The sequence below is a fragment of the Oryctolagus cuniculus genome, chromosome 13, assembly GCF_051225735.1.
Source record: "Oryctolagus cuniculus isolate XC-2025 breed Fujian yellow rabbit chromosome 13, ASM5122573v1, whole genome shotgun sequence".
Lineage (NCBI taxonomy): Eukaryota > Metazoa > Chordata > Mammalia > Lagomorpha > Leporidae > Oryctolagus > Oryctolagus cuniculus.
This window is the reverse complement of record NC_142879.1, coordinates 67,599,884-67,616,553: the sequence shown is the minus strand read 5'-3', so window position 1 is coordinate 67,616,553 and position 16,670 is coordinate 67,599,884. Positions and strand designations below refer to the sequence as shown.

Genomic DNA, 16,670 nt, shown 5'->3' with positions numbered 1-16,670 from the left:
TCTGGGAAAATTGCAGAACTGGCTCTGCCACCCTAATGGCAAGTAAATATGGACCTCCCCACCCCACCCTGGCACCCACCCTGGATAAGCTCAAGGTAGTGGGATTACTTGGGTAAAAGCACTGGTCATTTTGATACATGCTGACCTCTAGCCTGTCTCTAGGTGTCCTTGCTACCCATGCTCCCCTCACCTCTCCGTCATAGTCTCTCGCTGGGGTGTCACTTCCTTGGTCCATGCCTCCGGAAGACAAAGAGCCCTCTGATGGAGAGGGCATGGGCTGTCGCTTAGCACTGTAGCTTCCGCCAGAGAATTCCCTCTTTAATGCGCTGCCATTCTGAGCAGATGATCCTACAGTACAACAATCAGGCAAAACTTCACCGTGTGTAGAAGAGGGCAGGCCTTCAGAAAGTGCCCGACTACAGAGATGACACGCCATCCTCACCACGGCCCAGAGTCACACTGCCCTAAACAGAGTGGATCTAGCAACCTCAACCCCTAGTCCAGCAGTCTTGCCCGCTTGTTCTTGTTGTACTCCAGCCATGAGGAACTCTGCTGAGTGGACCACACCCTCCAGATGGTGTCCTCTGCTCAAATGCCTTGCTTGCTAATAATTCCCACTGAATGCTGTTTAGTCTCCCCTCACCCAGTTCTGTCTCAAAAGCTTTTGCCATCCTCAGGGGCTCACGTCTTTCACAGAACTTGTGAAATCAGCTTAGAAACACGTGCCTGCCATTCTCCTAAGAGATGTGGTGTCCTTGCCTCTCCAGGGCCTGGCCCAGGGTTGGGCATGTGGCAAGCTCAAAGCAGATGTGCTCCAAGAGGAAGCTGGGGAAGCCCTCTCCAGGCCGATACCATGCCACCTGACAGAGCGCTGTCACTTCACCTTTAGAGAACTTTCAGAAACAACACAGGAAACCTAAAGAAGCACTTTCATACACTATTTGTATCTTAGAGTTGAGGTATATAACAGGGTGATCATCAGGATTCACTGAAAGAAAAAAAAAAAAACCTTTGAAAATATTGGGGGTATTATTAGTACCTATTTAAAACTCTCTCTCTCTCTCTCTCTCTCTTTTTTTTTTTTTTTTTTTTTGACAGGCAGAGTTAGACAGTAAGGGAGAGAGACAGAGAGAAAGGTCTTCCTTTGCCGTTGGTTCCCTCCCCAAATGGCCGCTACGGCCGGCGCTGGGCTGATCTGAAGCCAGGAGCCAGGTGCTTCTTCCTGGTCTCCCATGCAGGTGCAGGAACCAAGCACTTGGGCCATCCTCCACTGCCTTCCCGGGCCACAGCAGAGAGCTGGACTGGAAGAGGAGCAACTGGGACAGAACTGGCGCCCCCTATTTAAAGCTCTTAGCATTCATTATTATTCTTTAATAAAAATCCTTAAAAATCCTTCAGTCTTCCTAAACTTCAACATTAGAATCATTGGTCAAAAAAAAGACAGCTGAGTTTCAGTACATGAATACTTCTAAAAGTTCATGGAAAACTGAATTAAAAGATGTTTTTTGGGGGTGCAAATCTTGAAACCTATGCATAATTTGTTCCTAGCATGCATTTTCTATGAACCTTTTATAAAGATCTTTCATATATATGTGTTTTAAAATTTTTTGTGCTTTTCTGTTTTTCCATGAACTTTGTGAGGTACCCTCATACAACTCTAAAACACAGACTGTGATTGTTTCAACTTTCCATTGGTTTAATCATCTCAATTTTTAAAAAATATTACGAATTCAGTGAAAACATCAACAGCTGTTTAAATCGCAGTGATCTAGTGACCACTAAAACACATGTCCATTGTAAGTGAACTGAGCCTAAGCCTGCCTGGCAGAGCATCTTTGGTAATTTCCCTTTAACCCTGTTCTTTCCTGCTTCTTGACTAAGCTCCTGGGTATGAGTCAGAGACAGGCTTGCATTTTCCTGACACCAAAACTGACTACATAGGCCAGCAGTGTTGGGGGTATACTGAGTAGTACATAGCCTGAAAAGTGCCCAGGCCCTATCCCAGATCAATTACAGCTGAATTTCTGGTTTAATTATTTTTAAAAGTTAGTTATTTATTGTATTTGAAAAGGAGAGACAGAAATAATCTCCCATCCACTGGTGTACTCTCCAAATGCCCAGAAACACCAGGGCTAGGCAAGGCTGAAGCCAAGAGCCAGGAACTCCATCTGGATCTGGATCCCCTGTGTGCGTGGCAGAGACCCCAGGGTGTGCATCTGAGCAGGAGCTAGGATGCAGAGTGGAGTCAGGGCTCTAAACCAGGTACTCCTATAAGGGATAGGAGTGTCCCAACCACTGTGCCAAACACTTGCTCTTGACTTAACTTTTAGAAGCTCTCCTGTTGATGCAAGACTGCACCCTGGGTGGGTTGAGAACCACTAATTTAATCTCCCTCCTTAGATCTGCTCTCTCCACATTCTACCTCCTATCAACCAGTTTCTAGATAGAGCTTTCTTTAGACAAGCACTGGTTTTCATTGATTTGTTTCTTCGGAAATGTATTCTTTGCTTTTTTGATGTGGTTCTTCTGTCTCCTTGGAATATAACCTAATTGAAGAACTAAGTCATTTTTTATTTGATTTTCCTTCTAAGTTAATGTCTTGTTGAGTGCTCAGGTAACAAAAAATTACGTTATTTTAAAATTTTGTCATTCTAAATAGAAAATCCAAACTTCAAGAGACTTCTGTTGCTCTTCTATTAACAGTGTGTCCTTAAGCAAGTCTTTTTTTTTTTTCCTTCTGAGTTTCAGTTTACTTATGGGTAAATATAAAATAATTTTGGGGCCGGCACTGTGGCATAGTAGGTAAAGCCACTGCCTGCAGTGCTGGCATCCCACATGGGTGCCGGTTCATGTCCTGGCTGTTCCACTTCTGATCCCGCTCTCTGCTATGGCCTGGGAAAGCAATGCAAGATGGCCCAAGTCCTTGGGCCCCTGCACCCACGTGGGAGACCCAGAGAAAGCTCCTGGCTTTGATCTGCCTAGATCTAGCCGTTGTGGCCATCTGGGAGGTGAACCAGTGGATAGAAGACCTCTCTCTCTCTCTCTCTGCCTCTCTGTAACTCTTTCAAGTAAAATAAATAAATCTTTTTTTTAAAAAAAGTAGAAAACCATTTTACTTTATGAGGACTTTGTGGGAACTGAAAACTCAATACACAAGGAATAAAATGCAAGACAGAGGTTGGTGAAGGGGCCTATGACGTGTTTCTACTCCTTTCAAAGGAAGGTTACATTCAATCACTTCAATCTTATAAAACAAAACAAAACAAAAAAACAAGGCAGGCTGTTTTGATGAAACAGCACAAGGGGCCAAGGAAAATTTGAAAATGACAGTCTCAGAATGGTGGTCTCACTAAGTCCACAGTCTCATGCGGTGGTTCTGGAGATACGGCATGCAACCTTGTGTGCTAACAGGGTCTAAGAGGTTCCCCTGCAAGCCCATCCTCCAGTGGACTGGGATAGGGGTGGTGAAAATCACTGTTTAATTTGACTTCATATCCCAAAGCCATGGTGCGTCTTGGTGCGGAATATTCCTTGCTTTTTACTGTGAACACTGACAATATATTCTCCTTTTTCCTTGTCTTGCTACTCTTCTAGACATGTCTTAAACAAGCTGGGACTATTCTTGGATCCAATAAGGGGCATTTCTAGAGCAAACCACACCTGGAATTCCTGGGATGGTCTTTTTTCATACCTTACAACCAGGAATCTCAAAAAGGCCAAGTTTGATTACCTCACTCAGGGCCTTGATAGGAATGCGAAGATAGCTCCAGTAGTTTCCATATTGTCAACAGCCATGGGAGATTTTCACTTCAGCTCTTCTAAGGAAATCTCTGTACTGCAGGTCCTGTCTTACCTTACTCTCCAAGTCCCATGATCTGACCCTTACATTCCTCTCCCACTGTATTTCTTGTCACTCCCTCACCACTATCATAGCCACCCTCCTCTAAGGAAGGGATCTGATTTTTAAGTAGGAATTTATCCCCAACAGCTACATATTGCTATTCTCCATTATTGCACTCTGTTATTTCCTTCATTGTCACAGGATTTGTGATCTTTTCTGTATCTCAAATGGACTGTGTGCTCTAGAATCCAGGACTGTTTCTTAACCAAGCACTCATGTCTACTAGGCATTACTCAGCAGGCTCTGCAGGCACAGAGCATGCACAGGTGAAGAACATGGCACCCAGGGGACCAGGAGGGAGGCAGCCCAGGCCACTTACTTGCTGACAGGCCACTACTAGCACTCATGGAACGACCCGGCTCAGGGCGGGACTTGGTGATAGATGGAATACTGACTGAGCCACTGAATACTGTCCGACTCTCCTGAGGCCGAGGGTTCTAAAGCAAAAGAGAAGATACATTCTTCAGCCATAAAGAAAGAGATTTTCTGCAGAGAAGTCTAATTTTCATGGTAATTGCCAAGAAATAAAATTCCATTGACCAGAATAATACAGAGTAAGGAACATCAGATTACATAATCCCTCCCACCTACAAAAGTAAAACACACACAAACACACACACACACACAAACATAAAAAACCCTAACATGAAGTAAATCTCATCCCAATCAAGGATAAGTACCTATCCTCATACTTACTGAAACAAGCATCAGTGGATTTTTTTTTTGGTTGTGAAATAGTAAGTAAAAGTTATATGGTTAGATGTGACAGTCAAGTGTAGAATTACATGGACATTTGCAGATAATCCAAACAAAATTCTCACTATTCATGGGGCTTTTATTTGCTTAGGTAACTCAACAGCTAAGTAAGTCTATTTGGAAGAAAATTCAGCTAAAACTACATTATTCTAAAAGAATTATTGATGTGAGACCAGGTGTGCCATTTAAATGTTCACACTCTCAGTCACCAGACATCTGTAACAGCTCACACACTCAGTCACATTGTGGGGCAGCATTGTGGCGCACCCGGCAAAGCCTCTGCCTGCAATGCTGGCATTCCATATGGGTGCTGGTTCCAGCCCCAGATAATCCACTTCCAACCCAGCTGCCTGCTAATGGCCTGGAAAAAGCTGAAGAAGATGTCCCAATTGTTTGGGCCCCTGCTACCATACAGGAGATCTGGAAAGAGTTCCTGGCTCCTGGTTTTGGCCAGGCCTTGCTCGAGCCATTGCAGTCATCTGGGGAGTGAACCAGCAGATAGAAGATGTCTCTGTCTTTCCCTCCCTCTTTGTTAATTCTTTGAAACAAATAAATCTTATAAAGAAAATCATGTTGCAACAACTACAACCTGGGTGAAGTTATTTAACTTGTAAACATTAATTTGAAATTTCTCCAACTAATTGTTGAATAATTTTGGTGTCCCAGATATGAAAACAGCCCTTGGAATGTTGTGCCAATCCTACACATGTAAAGGCAAGCGACAGAGGTAGGGGCAGAATGAGCTGTCTCAGCATAGCTGAGAACAGGAACCTTGCAGGCTTCTAAGACTGAGAGGTTGGGATTTGGGGGCTGACAAAAGCCAAGAGGAGGGGAAAATATTTCAATATTCTTTGCAAATCACATTTACTGCAACTGCATATACCATATTATTAACATCTATTTTACCAATCACAATGCTTTCTCCAGGTATGGACATGGGCCTAGTCTCATTTAAGCATTTTCTGATACTAACGGTATGGATTTCTTTTAACTTATAGTACATTCAATTGGAAAATTCCCTTGTTCCTATCAATTTTTCTTTCATTGCCACAAAAATGATAGCAATTTTACAAACTCATGGTGTTCACTGTCGGCCAGCTTCCTTCAATTCCATCAGCTATTGCTGAGCAGCACAGCAGGGGTGGGAACCTTTTGTCTGCCAAGGGCCAATTGTATATTTACGATGCCCATCACAGGCCATACAAAATTATCAACTCAAAAGTTAGTCTGCTATATACTTAATGAATTTTTCAAGTTCCTGTGGTTGCCTTGGCAGAGCACACTGTATGACTTAGCTGGCCGTACACAGCCCACCACCCTTACAATCCCCAAACCTAGCAGAGAGGCTGGAGGGCAGCTGGTGAGCACAGGCCACACAATGATACAGATCACATTCACTCAGGTGCCACTAGCTCACTGACAGCAGGCTTTGGGCTTGTTCAACTCTGAGCTTTAGTATGCACATAACACCTGCTCCACAGAGCTCTTTTAGGAAGTAATTATGCCTTATAAACAAGACCATTAGTCCAGTCCCAGTAGGTACCTTTCTTTGCTCTAATAAGGACCTCAAACAGCACTGTGCAATACAACTGTCCCTTTTCCCTTTACTTACAACAGCAAATCTGCAGAAGAGAAGGCAGTTACAAAATTCATGCAAGTATGTAACTGTATAATGAAAATGTAATGAAAAAAGTCACGTTAAAAAGTAGTCAAAAATTCAAGTTTTGTGACTTTTCCAAAGGATCAATTTGATAAATAGATAGCCACAACCACTAAGACAGTTACTAGATAATATATTTTCTAAGTGCTAACAAGTTCTTCATCTTTTTAAGAAGAATTGACCATACTATCTCAGGCTTTTCTCAATCATAAGAGAACACAAGGCTAGTATTAAAATAACTAGTGTATTTTATTAAAAGATTTATTTTATTTATTTGAAAGGCAGAGTTTCAGAGAGAGGTAGAGACAGAGAGAGAAAGAGAGAGAGACAAGAGAAAGCGAGATCTTTCATCTGGTGGTTCACTCTCCAAACAGCTGCAACAGCTGGGGCTGTGCCAGGCTGAAGCCAGGAGCCAAGAGCTTCCTCCTGGTCTCCCACATGAGTGCATAGGCCCAAAGACATGGGCCATCCTCCGCTTGCCCAGGTGTGTTAGAAGACAGCTGGATCTGAAACGGAGCACCTGGGTCTCCAATTGGTGCTCCTATGAAATGCTGGTGATGCAGGCAGATATTTTACCCACTGTGCAACAATATTTGTCCCATTAGTGTATTTTAAACTTAGAATTCTCTACCTTGTTTTACTGTTTCAAAAGCACTCAATCAGGGCTGGCACTGTGGCTCACTTGGTTAATCCTCTGCCTGTGGCACCAGTATCCCATATGGGGGCTGGGTTCTAGTCTCATTTGTTCCTCTTCCAGTCCAGCTCTCTGCTGTGACCCGGGAGTGCAGTGGAGGATGGCCCAAGTGCTTGGGCCCTGCACCCGCATGGGAGACCAGAAAGAGGCACCTGGCTCCTGATTGGTGCAGCGCCGGCCATTTGGGGAGTGAACCAACGGAAGGAAGACCTTTCTCTCTCTCTCTCTCTCTCACTGTCTATAACTCTACCTGTCAAAACACACACACACACACACACACACACACACACAATCTTTAAATCACTGAGGATCTGTAAGCATTCTTTTTTCTGGTATCTTAAAGTTAAGAACATATCAGATAATTTTACTCATCTACCTGCCACACATTGGCAATTAGTGTTTGTGGTATGACTTGGATTTGTTCAGGAATTATAATCTTCAATATCATTAGAGATCTAACTTAGCTGGATGCTTTCCAAGTTTTCACAAGAGATAAGGCTTAAATTATACTTTTTTTTTTAACTAAATGTCCTTGTACCTGCCCTTTAGACACATAAAACTTGGGGAATACTACTGGTAGGAACCCTATCGTTTATACTCATTCTCTGGTAATCTCAGCTCACTCATTGGTGACCTCAGTGCAGTTTGCCCTGGTTATTTAGTAAGAATATAGTATGTGACTCTTTCTTTTTAAATTTTTATTTATTCTAGAGGCAGAGAGACTCTTATACACACACACACACACACACACACACACATGGAGAGGGAGAGAGGAAGAAAGGGAAAGAGGGAGGGGAGGGAGAGACAGAGAAAAAGTGCCCAAGCAAGCTCTTCATCAGTTGTTTCACTCCCCCAAATGCTTGCAATGGCTGGGGCTGGGCCAGGCTGAAGTTTGGAGCCTGGAACTCAATCCAGGTCTCCCCTATGGTTGGCAGACAGTCAAATTAATAGAGTTCTCACTGCCACCTCTCATGGTCTGCACTAGCAGGAAGCTGAAGTAAGCAGCCAGAGTCAGGTATTGAACCCAGTAACACTGACATGGGCCGAGAGCATCTTAATGGGAGTCTTAATTGCTAGGACAAACAATTGCCCCATGTGACTGTTTCTAACTTCATTTCATTAGTCATCATTTACGCTATAAACTACTACTATGACTGTTAAAACACTGGGCCTGATCCCCCAGGACTGATGAAACTGAGTGCAGGTAGTCAATCTAAAGTCTAGGAGAATGTTTACTGCCCCATAAAGCCCCTCACCTGGGACATTCCAACTGCTGAAACAAATGCACTGTGAATTCCACCAAGGAGCCTTTCTGCATGTCTCCCACCCACCTAGGCAGGGTCCATGTGGTGCTCTGTGCCTCCCCCCAAAACTCCTTAAGAAGGGATTGCCTGCTCTTCAAAGGGAGTGAAGCCCGGCTTCAAACCCCTGCTCTCTGCCCAGGCAGGCTCAACACTCACTCTCTCTTTACCCCCTGTTCTGTCCTCCCTAAAATAAAGTCTTCTTCACTTTAGCCACTCATCTCCTCCTTCCAACCATAAAATCCTAAAACCTAACAATAATAACACTGAACTCTAACACCTAAAACAGCTGCCGAATAAGATACTTGGGTTACATCTACAATCCCAATTTTCTACTTCAACTACTGGGATTAATTCAGTTGGCAATGTAATGAATGAATTTTCAAATCCTTTCTGTAGAACACATAATATTCTAGTTTATATTGATATATGTGTGCATGTATTTTGAAGATTTTACAAAGTGCATTTATACTTGTATTGTTTGGGCAGAATATTTTCTGGTAATTGATGAATTAAATGGTGTTAAATTCTTCAAATAATCTGATTTACATGCTAATAATTTCTTGTCTATAATATAGTTCAAAAACAACACGGAATATAATGAAATGAACACAAACATTTAAGGCTTTTGAGGTTAAAAGATACAAACAATAAAGAAATGTACTAGCAAAGCTAAAAATATTTTTAGTTATTTAATGAAAATCTAGAACTGGTTCCCAGTTGCTATGCAATTGTGAAACCCAAAGGAGAGGTCATGGTTCAGAATAATTTCATACTATTGGATTCCTCATGTGCATCTGAGACAACTAAGAAAAAGTTAAGGAAAAACAGCTAAAGGAAAGCCAAGGCTAGCAATGAGGAAACAAGCAATAACATGACTTGAAAAACTCCAAATCATACATTTTGAAGAATCACACATACTGAAAGTTGGTTGGTCAGCTGGCCCTAAATTCAACCACTGCCATTTTGGTTTATAGACCAAATTTGCAAAATCCATGTAATTCCTAGTGTGTTATTTGTTTAGAGCAAATGTATTACCCGTTTTTAAGAAAATAAAGAAATTTAAGATGGAAATAGTCAACACTAGCAATTTATCATTCACACAAACATTAGCAACCCAGAAAACACAAGCAACATGTGCACAGCATAGCAAAGAAAAGCTTTTCAAAAAGAGATGGCAATATCAAACTGTAGATTTTGTTACTACTTTTTATATAAGCTTTAAGATACACTGGTAATTTCTTTCTCTATAAAATAAACTTACCCTAGAATAAATGGCAAAAATTAACCTTATAAAACACACTGTTCCTTAGTAACAGTGAATGCTGAAGTAACAAAGGAATGATATACTGAAAAATGCTTTATAACAAAACAGTCTATCATTCAGTCAATTAATAATAAACTTCATCATAAACAGCTTAGAAAGCTAAGCCTCTCATTCTAAGTGTGATCATGTTTAAGATTAAGGTAAAACTTTCACTGATAGAGTGGCATTTCTACTCAGAGACGATTAACTTAAGCAACACTTTCATTACTTCTGTCAAGAAAAGTTCTTGACTGAGTAGTTTACATAACATTCACCTGGACTCCACTTCCTACAATCTGTTACTAAGCAAACTCAGATTTATTTTATCATGGTTACCTTTATTTTGTCAATTAAGATATTTAAATGACATTAAAATTTAATGATGGTGATATTTAGAATAATTTAGAATAATTTTACAATACAAACAAAAATAAACTTCTCACTCTTTTGGTTAATTTTCTTATTGGAAAATTACCATATTCCTAAAAAAATCAATGTTACTAACTTTTCTAGGTCAGGAGGCATTATGGGAAAAGTCTGCTCTAAATATTTCATTATCTGCAAAATTAACTTCAGAAAATGTTTCCCTGAAGTTTGTATCAGCATATTTACTTGGTGGTCATATAGATATTCAGCTTTAATGACCACCAGCTCTCCATCCCACTTATAAGTCACTGGTAACAAAGACAAAATGCTGAACAGAAGAGACCAACAACAGATGCCATGGTCCTTCAGAACACAGAATGCATTGTTTACTTCCTCTTTGAGCGTATCCTGGTTGAAACTACACGAGTATCAGCAACTCCAAGATAATAAAATCTACCTTATTTTTGAATATATTTCTCTTTCTCAGTAATAGTATTATACAAATTTTTTGGAGGATTGCTAAGCTTTTCAAAAAGAGTTTATTGTAGACAGAAAGTCTGTGGATTGGCTCTACCATAGACTCTAATCTCATTAAATATAAAAAAAAAAAGCCTCCAAATTGAACTGGTTATACCATAGTTAGCTACAAAAAATTCAGAAATTCTGTAAATGCTTTCTGCTTTTTCTTTTTTAAACAGAATAAAGATTCACTAGGGCCTATTGTTAGAATGGTATCTGTAATAGAAAATACTATGATGAGAAAACCTTCTATGAATCTCTAATATAGTTTCAAAAATGAAAATTAAAATCTTCTCTATTCTTCCATCTTTTTTCTCAAAAGATGAAACAAAATAGAACTGGAAGAGGAAAATAAACAGAGGAAGGGCAAAGCTGAAGAGAAAAAGGTCAAAGGAAAATGTTCACAAAATGGTACCACCTCAGTAGCATTACTTATTAGGCCAGGCAACAGGATATCCATACATGGTTAGTACAAGTTAACACCTGACTCAGCTGTCCATACCCTCAGAGTCATAAAGCTGGGTGTACCAGGGACAGAGCGCAGAGGCGGGGAATATTCAGGGTTTATGGAATCAGGAGAGAGAAATTTTTCAGCAGAATTAACAGTCATGTGATAGATGTGTTCAAAGTTGATCGGAGAGGAGATCAGACCGGAGTGATGATGAGGGGATGGATAAGGGAAACCTGGCTATCAAAAACAACAGAAAGAAGAAAACAAAGTGGTAAGGTGATGAGGATGTATTCACTGGTTATATGTGACATTTCAGACAACATGCACATAGTAAAAATGAAGTAATATCTTGTATCAGAATTGAATAATTAATGAAATACTTTTAGGCTTAAGAAAGTTAAATTTTGTAATCCTCTTGCCAGTTACTTAAACAGCTCATTTACAAAACAGCATACTCCTTATAAAATTGCTCTTTTATTACCATAGTTAAGTGAGTACAAACTGGACTTAACAGAGATGTGAAGAAATTCTCAGTTTAGTTCAGTGTTCTGTTACGTGAGATGACCTAAACATGGCACAAACTCACAATAAATTTGAAGAGGAAAAAAAAGCAAAGCTTAAGAAAGCAACAGTGGGGCGGGTGTTCAGCCTAGCAGTTAAGAGCTGGTTAAGATGTCCCTGTTCCACACCAGAGTATCTGGATTCAGTATCCACCTCTGGCTCCTGACTCCAGTTTCTGCTAATACAGACCCTGGAGGGCAGTAATGATGACTCAAGCAATTGGGTTCCTGCTACCCTTGTGCTCCGGAGACTGGGGTTGAGTTTCAATTCCTGATTTTGGTCCCAGTGGGAGCCACTGCAGGCAGCTGGGGAGTGAACCAGCAGACAGTAGTTCTCTCCTCCCCATCCCCACCAGCGTCTCTCTTAAAAATTAAAATTAAAAACAGAGGGTGGGCCGGCGCCATGGCTCACTTGGCTAATCCTCTGCCTGCAGTGCCAGCACCCTGGGTTCTAGTCCCGGTTGGGGTGCTGGATTCTGTCCCAATTGCTCCTCTTCCAGTCCAGCTCTCTGCTGTGGCCCGGGAAGGCAGTGGAGGATGGCCCAAGTGCATGGGCCCTGCACCTGCATGGGAGACCAGGAGGAAGCATCTAGCTCCTGGCTTCGGATCAGTGCAGTGCGCCAGCCACAGAGTGCAGGCCATTGTGGCCATTTGGGGGGTGAACCAATGAAAAAAGGAAGACCTTTCACTATGTCTTTCTAACTCTTCCTGTCAACCAAAAAAAAAAAAAAAAAAAGAGGGTGGCATTGTGGTGCAGGGAGTGAACTGGCCGCCTGCAGCGCCAGCATCCCATATGGGCACTGGTCCCAATCCTGTCTGCTCCACTTCCAATCCAGCTCCCTGCTAATGTTCCTGGGAAAGCAGTGGAGGACAGTCCAAACGCTCAGGCTCCTGCATCCACATGGGAGACACCTAGAGGAAGCTCCTGGTTCCAGGCTTTGGCTTGGCCAAGCCTGGCCATTGCAGCCATTTGAGGAGTAAACTGGTGGATGGAAGACCTCTTTCTCTTTCTCTCTCATTCTCTCTCTGTAGCTCAGCCTTTCAAATAAATAAAATAAATCTTAAAAAAAATTAAAAAAAAAGGACAAGTGAACCTAACTAGCTGTGTTCTGAAACTGTTTCTTTAGAAATCCATACCACTGAAATCCATTTTCTGGTATTTGTAGACTTGTGATACACGATCTCTTTTACTCATCTTATTTCTCTATAAGAAAAACAACTATGGAATGTACTATTTGTTAGCTTATCTTTAATAGTTCAAACTTATCTTCATTTATTTAATAAGACAAAAAAATCTTCCCTTCAATATTCAGGTACATTTTTAAAAAATGAAATAATGTAATGCCAAAGATAAAACACTTTTGAAGCCAAGGATTCTAATTTTTCAGATAATATAATTCTGAATATTTAGGAGCCACCAGTCACCAGGGAATTTTCTTGATGAATAACTGTTTCTAAGAAAATATGATCCTTTCGTTAGAGGCCAAGCTGAATGACTTGCTGAAGAGAATTAAGTAGATTAAATTCATGCTCCTGTCAGTGGAGATAAGCTTACTGAAAAAGACCTTACAAATTATCTATTCTTAAAAGAAAAGTTATAGTTCAAAAAAAAGTACTAAGATTCTTTCCAAAAAGGAAAATAATTTAACTTTAAGAAGAAAAACTACCTCTTAAAATCCCAGGGTCAATTAGCTTGAAAACCTGTATTAGGAAAATGTAATGTGCTAAAAATAATTATATAGGTAAAATATTATTCTTTTATTCAATTGTAGAAAACTTGTCTTTTATTACCAGAAACAAAAGGTAAGTGGTAAAAAAGATTCAAGCAAACAAACACGTTATGTATTTCTTTATTTTTTTATTTTTTGACAGGCAGAGTGGACAGTGAGAGAGAGAGACAGAGAGAAAGGTCTTCCTTTTGCCGTTGGTTCACCCTCCAATGGCCGCCACGGCTGGCACGCTGTGGCCGGCACACCGAGCTGATCCGATGGCAGGAGCCAGGTACTTCTCCTGGTCTCCCATGGGGTGCAGGGCCCAAGCACTTGGGCCATCCTCCACTGCACTCCCAGGCCACAGCAGAGAGCTGGCCTGGAAGAGGGGCAACTGGGACAGAATCCGGCGCCCCGACTGGTTCTAGAACCTGATGTGCCGGCGCCGCAAGGTGGAGGATTAGCCTAGTGAGCTGCGGTGCCGGCCACGTTATATATTTCTAAGACAAGGTTTACATCTGATATAGGAGATAAGAAAATGACTCTTTTAGCATTACTGGCTCTTCAATGCTCAAGAAGCAAGCAACCCTATTTTAGAATCACTAGGCATAAAATAAACAAAAGTGGCTTAAGAAGATATTTAATAAACTTTCCAAGCTTATAAGTATTTCATTGGGAGCAATATTGGTTTCATAAATTAAAACATAAAAAAATGTGGCACATGCTCTCGCACAGATGGTAACACATGGCTTTGGTAACTGAAAGCTCTTTTATAAGTTAAAAGGCAAACTTAATCCATCTATATTTTTTTGAAAATAGCTCATAATAATTTGACTTCAGTGGAAAGAACATATGAAAATCTGAAACTGTATTAAATATCACTAACTTTTAAATCAGCAGATACATACACATACAGAGGCATAAATGTGCATATTATTGTTATTATTTTCAAACATGCATATTATTGTATTGTTTACCAATGTATATTCTGAAATAAGCATGGTTCTGTGCACATAGAAAGTACCAAAGGAATATTTATTTGGCAATTTACTGGACGTCTATAAAAAACCTCAGCTTATATGTCCTTTGTTTGGTACTGAAATGAGAACAGTCATGCACAAATAAAATATGGATGTGAGAAATGGGAATTCAGACACATAAAATATATGATGCATACTACATGTATAGGTGAAGAAACAGGTTTCAAAAATTTACGCCCACTTCTTGTCCTGGAAATACAAAAGTGCTTACCTGAATTGAAAACATTAAAGGAATGGAATGCGCACTACAATTTGGATTAAATTGCCAGGGCAAAAGGTCACTTGTCGTTTGTGCTAATGCCAGCAAGAACCAACAGGGTGGTCATGGGCTAAGAAAACCAAATGACAAAAACTAGTCAAGCAGTCTAACTGGATATCCAGCAGAGAAGGTCATGTATTAGTCAGCTGGGAGACTGAACTTTGGGAAATGCTATCTGAACTTGCTTAGTAATAAAGCCAGGTCTTACTCTGAACAAAAGATGAAATATAGATTTCTTTTACTTTAGAGTGGTGGGAGGGTGAAGGGAGGAAAAAGTAAAGTCAGAATGGATGCTTTGATATAAATTTCTCGTGATGTTTGAAATGTGAGACTTTAGCATTGGGAGCATGGTCTTATTGCACAGTGAGGTCTGAAAGAACTCTGGAACATTAGCAAATTGACTTCTCAACTAAGGGGAGGAGAATGCCAAGCACAGTAACATTTCATTAAAGATCAAACTATCCCATTCAAAGAAAAATACTATAACTTATAGGATATACTATGATTTTTACAAAAACATCGATAATTGCTATGAGTAACATTCTGTTAAATATTGAAACTATCCCATTCCAAGAAAAATACTGTAATATGTAGAAAGTACTGGGATTTCTACAGAAACTTTGATAATTCTTGCTATGGTGGGATGGAAAGTATATATTCCTTTGTGCAACAAAATGAAGCAAAAGTGAAATAAATTTTAATTTTAGAAGGATAATACCTATTAAAACCTTGTTACAAAGAATTTTGTATTTGTTGATGTGCTGCCTTATAGCATGCATGTCTGAAATTTATATCCCTGTATCACTACATATCACGTATTGAAAACTATTCCAAACCAAATTTCAAAAAGTTCAATTGAAACACTTCATAACACTTGAGCTTTCAAATATGTTAAAATATAGTAATCTTTAAACTGTTTACCATAACTTCAAAAATTCAATTAAGGTATTTTATGCCTTATCACATCCACTAGATCCTGAAGAGTTTCCTCTGCAATTTTTTCCTGAGGTTACAGTAATTTGTCTTGACTGTTGATGTACAATGTAATACTTTATCCACTTTAGTATTTTTTTTGTTCTAGTACTATTGGTTGAACTCTGTAATTAACACACAATTATTCTTAGGTGTTTAAATTTTAACTGAAAAGTGATCCCTGGTAGTAATCTGGAAAACATTATGTGGAGTGAAATAAGCCAGTCCCAAGGGGACATATATCATATGTTCTCCCTGATCGGTGACAACTAACCGAGCACCAAAAAGGAAACCTGTTAAAGTGAAATGAACACTATGAGAAACGGTAACTTGATCAGCCCTTGCCCTGACTGTTGATGAACAACTTAATACATTATCCCTCTTAGTATTTTTTTTTTGTTTGTTCTACTTAATACTTTTGGTTGAATTCTGAAATCAATACACAGTTATTCTTAAGTGTTGAAACTTAACTGAAAAGTGATCGCTGTTAAATATAAGAGTGGGAATAAGAGAGGGAAGAGATGTACAATTTGGGACATGGCTCAAGCTGACTTGCCCCAAACGGCAGAGTTAGAAACATACCAGGGGATTCCAATTCAATCCCATCAAGGTGAAATGTACCAATGCCATCTCACTAGTCCAAGTGATCAATTTCTGTTCACAATTGATCATAATGATAGGACTAAGAGTCAAAGGGATCACATAAACAAGACTAGTGTCTGAAAATACTAACCAATAGAATAAAAAAGGGAGAGAACGATCCAACATGGGAAGCAGGATACACAGCAGACTCATAGAATGGCGGATGTCCTAAATAGCACTCTGGCCTCAGAATTAGCCCTAAAGGCACGTGGATCCGGCTGAAAAGCCCATCAGAGTATTTCAGGCATGGAAAGCCAAGACACTCTGGCAAAAACAAAAACAAAAACAAAACAAAACAAAAAAAAAACCAACCTAAATGAAAGATCTCTGTGAGTGAGATCCCAGTGGAAAGAACAGGTCATCAAAGAAGGAGGTACCTTTCTCTGAAGGGAGGAGAGAACTTCCACTTTGACTATGACCTTGTCTAAATATGATCAGAGCCGGTGAACTCCAAAGGCTTCCATAGCCTTGGCAACTCATGACAAGAGCCTAGGGTGATTACTGATGCCATAAAGAAGAGTGTCAATTTGTTAA

At 40.2% G+C, this 16,670-nt stretch overlaps 1 protein-coding gene across 23 annotated transcripts in view; it reads right to left on the bottom strand.

The window, feature by feature from the left end:
- The window catches only part of CDC42BPA (CDC42 binding protein kinase alpha), a 343,482-nt gene that overhangs the window by 4,881 nt on the left and 321,931 nt on the right, over positions 1–16,670 (bottom strand). For 12 of the 23 annotated variants that reach the window (XM_051820822.3, XM_008268138.5, XM_008268130.5 and 9 more), the window contains 3 exons: positions 11,006–11,191; positions 4,221–4,338; positions 191–348 (listed from right to left, as the gene is read on the bottom strand). In XM_051820822.3, the coding sequence (XP_051676782.1) occupies positions 191–348; positions 4,221–4,338; positions 11,006–11,191 (462 nt within the window). Of the gene's footprint in view, positions 1–190; positions 349–4,220; positions 4,339–11,005; positions 11,192–16,670 lie in introns of those variants that run through there. The other 11 variants (XM_002717619.6, XM_002717618.6, XM_089311697.1 and 8 more) reach the window with 2 other exon arrangements.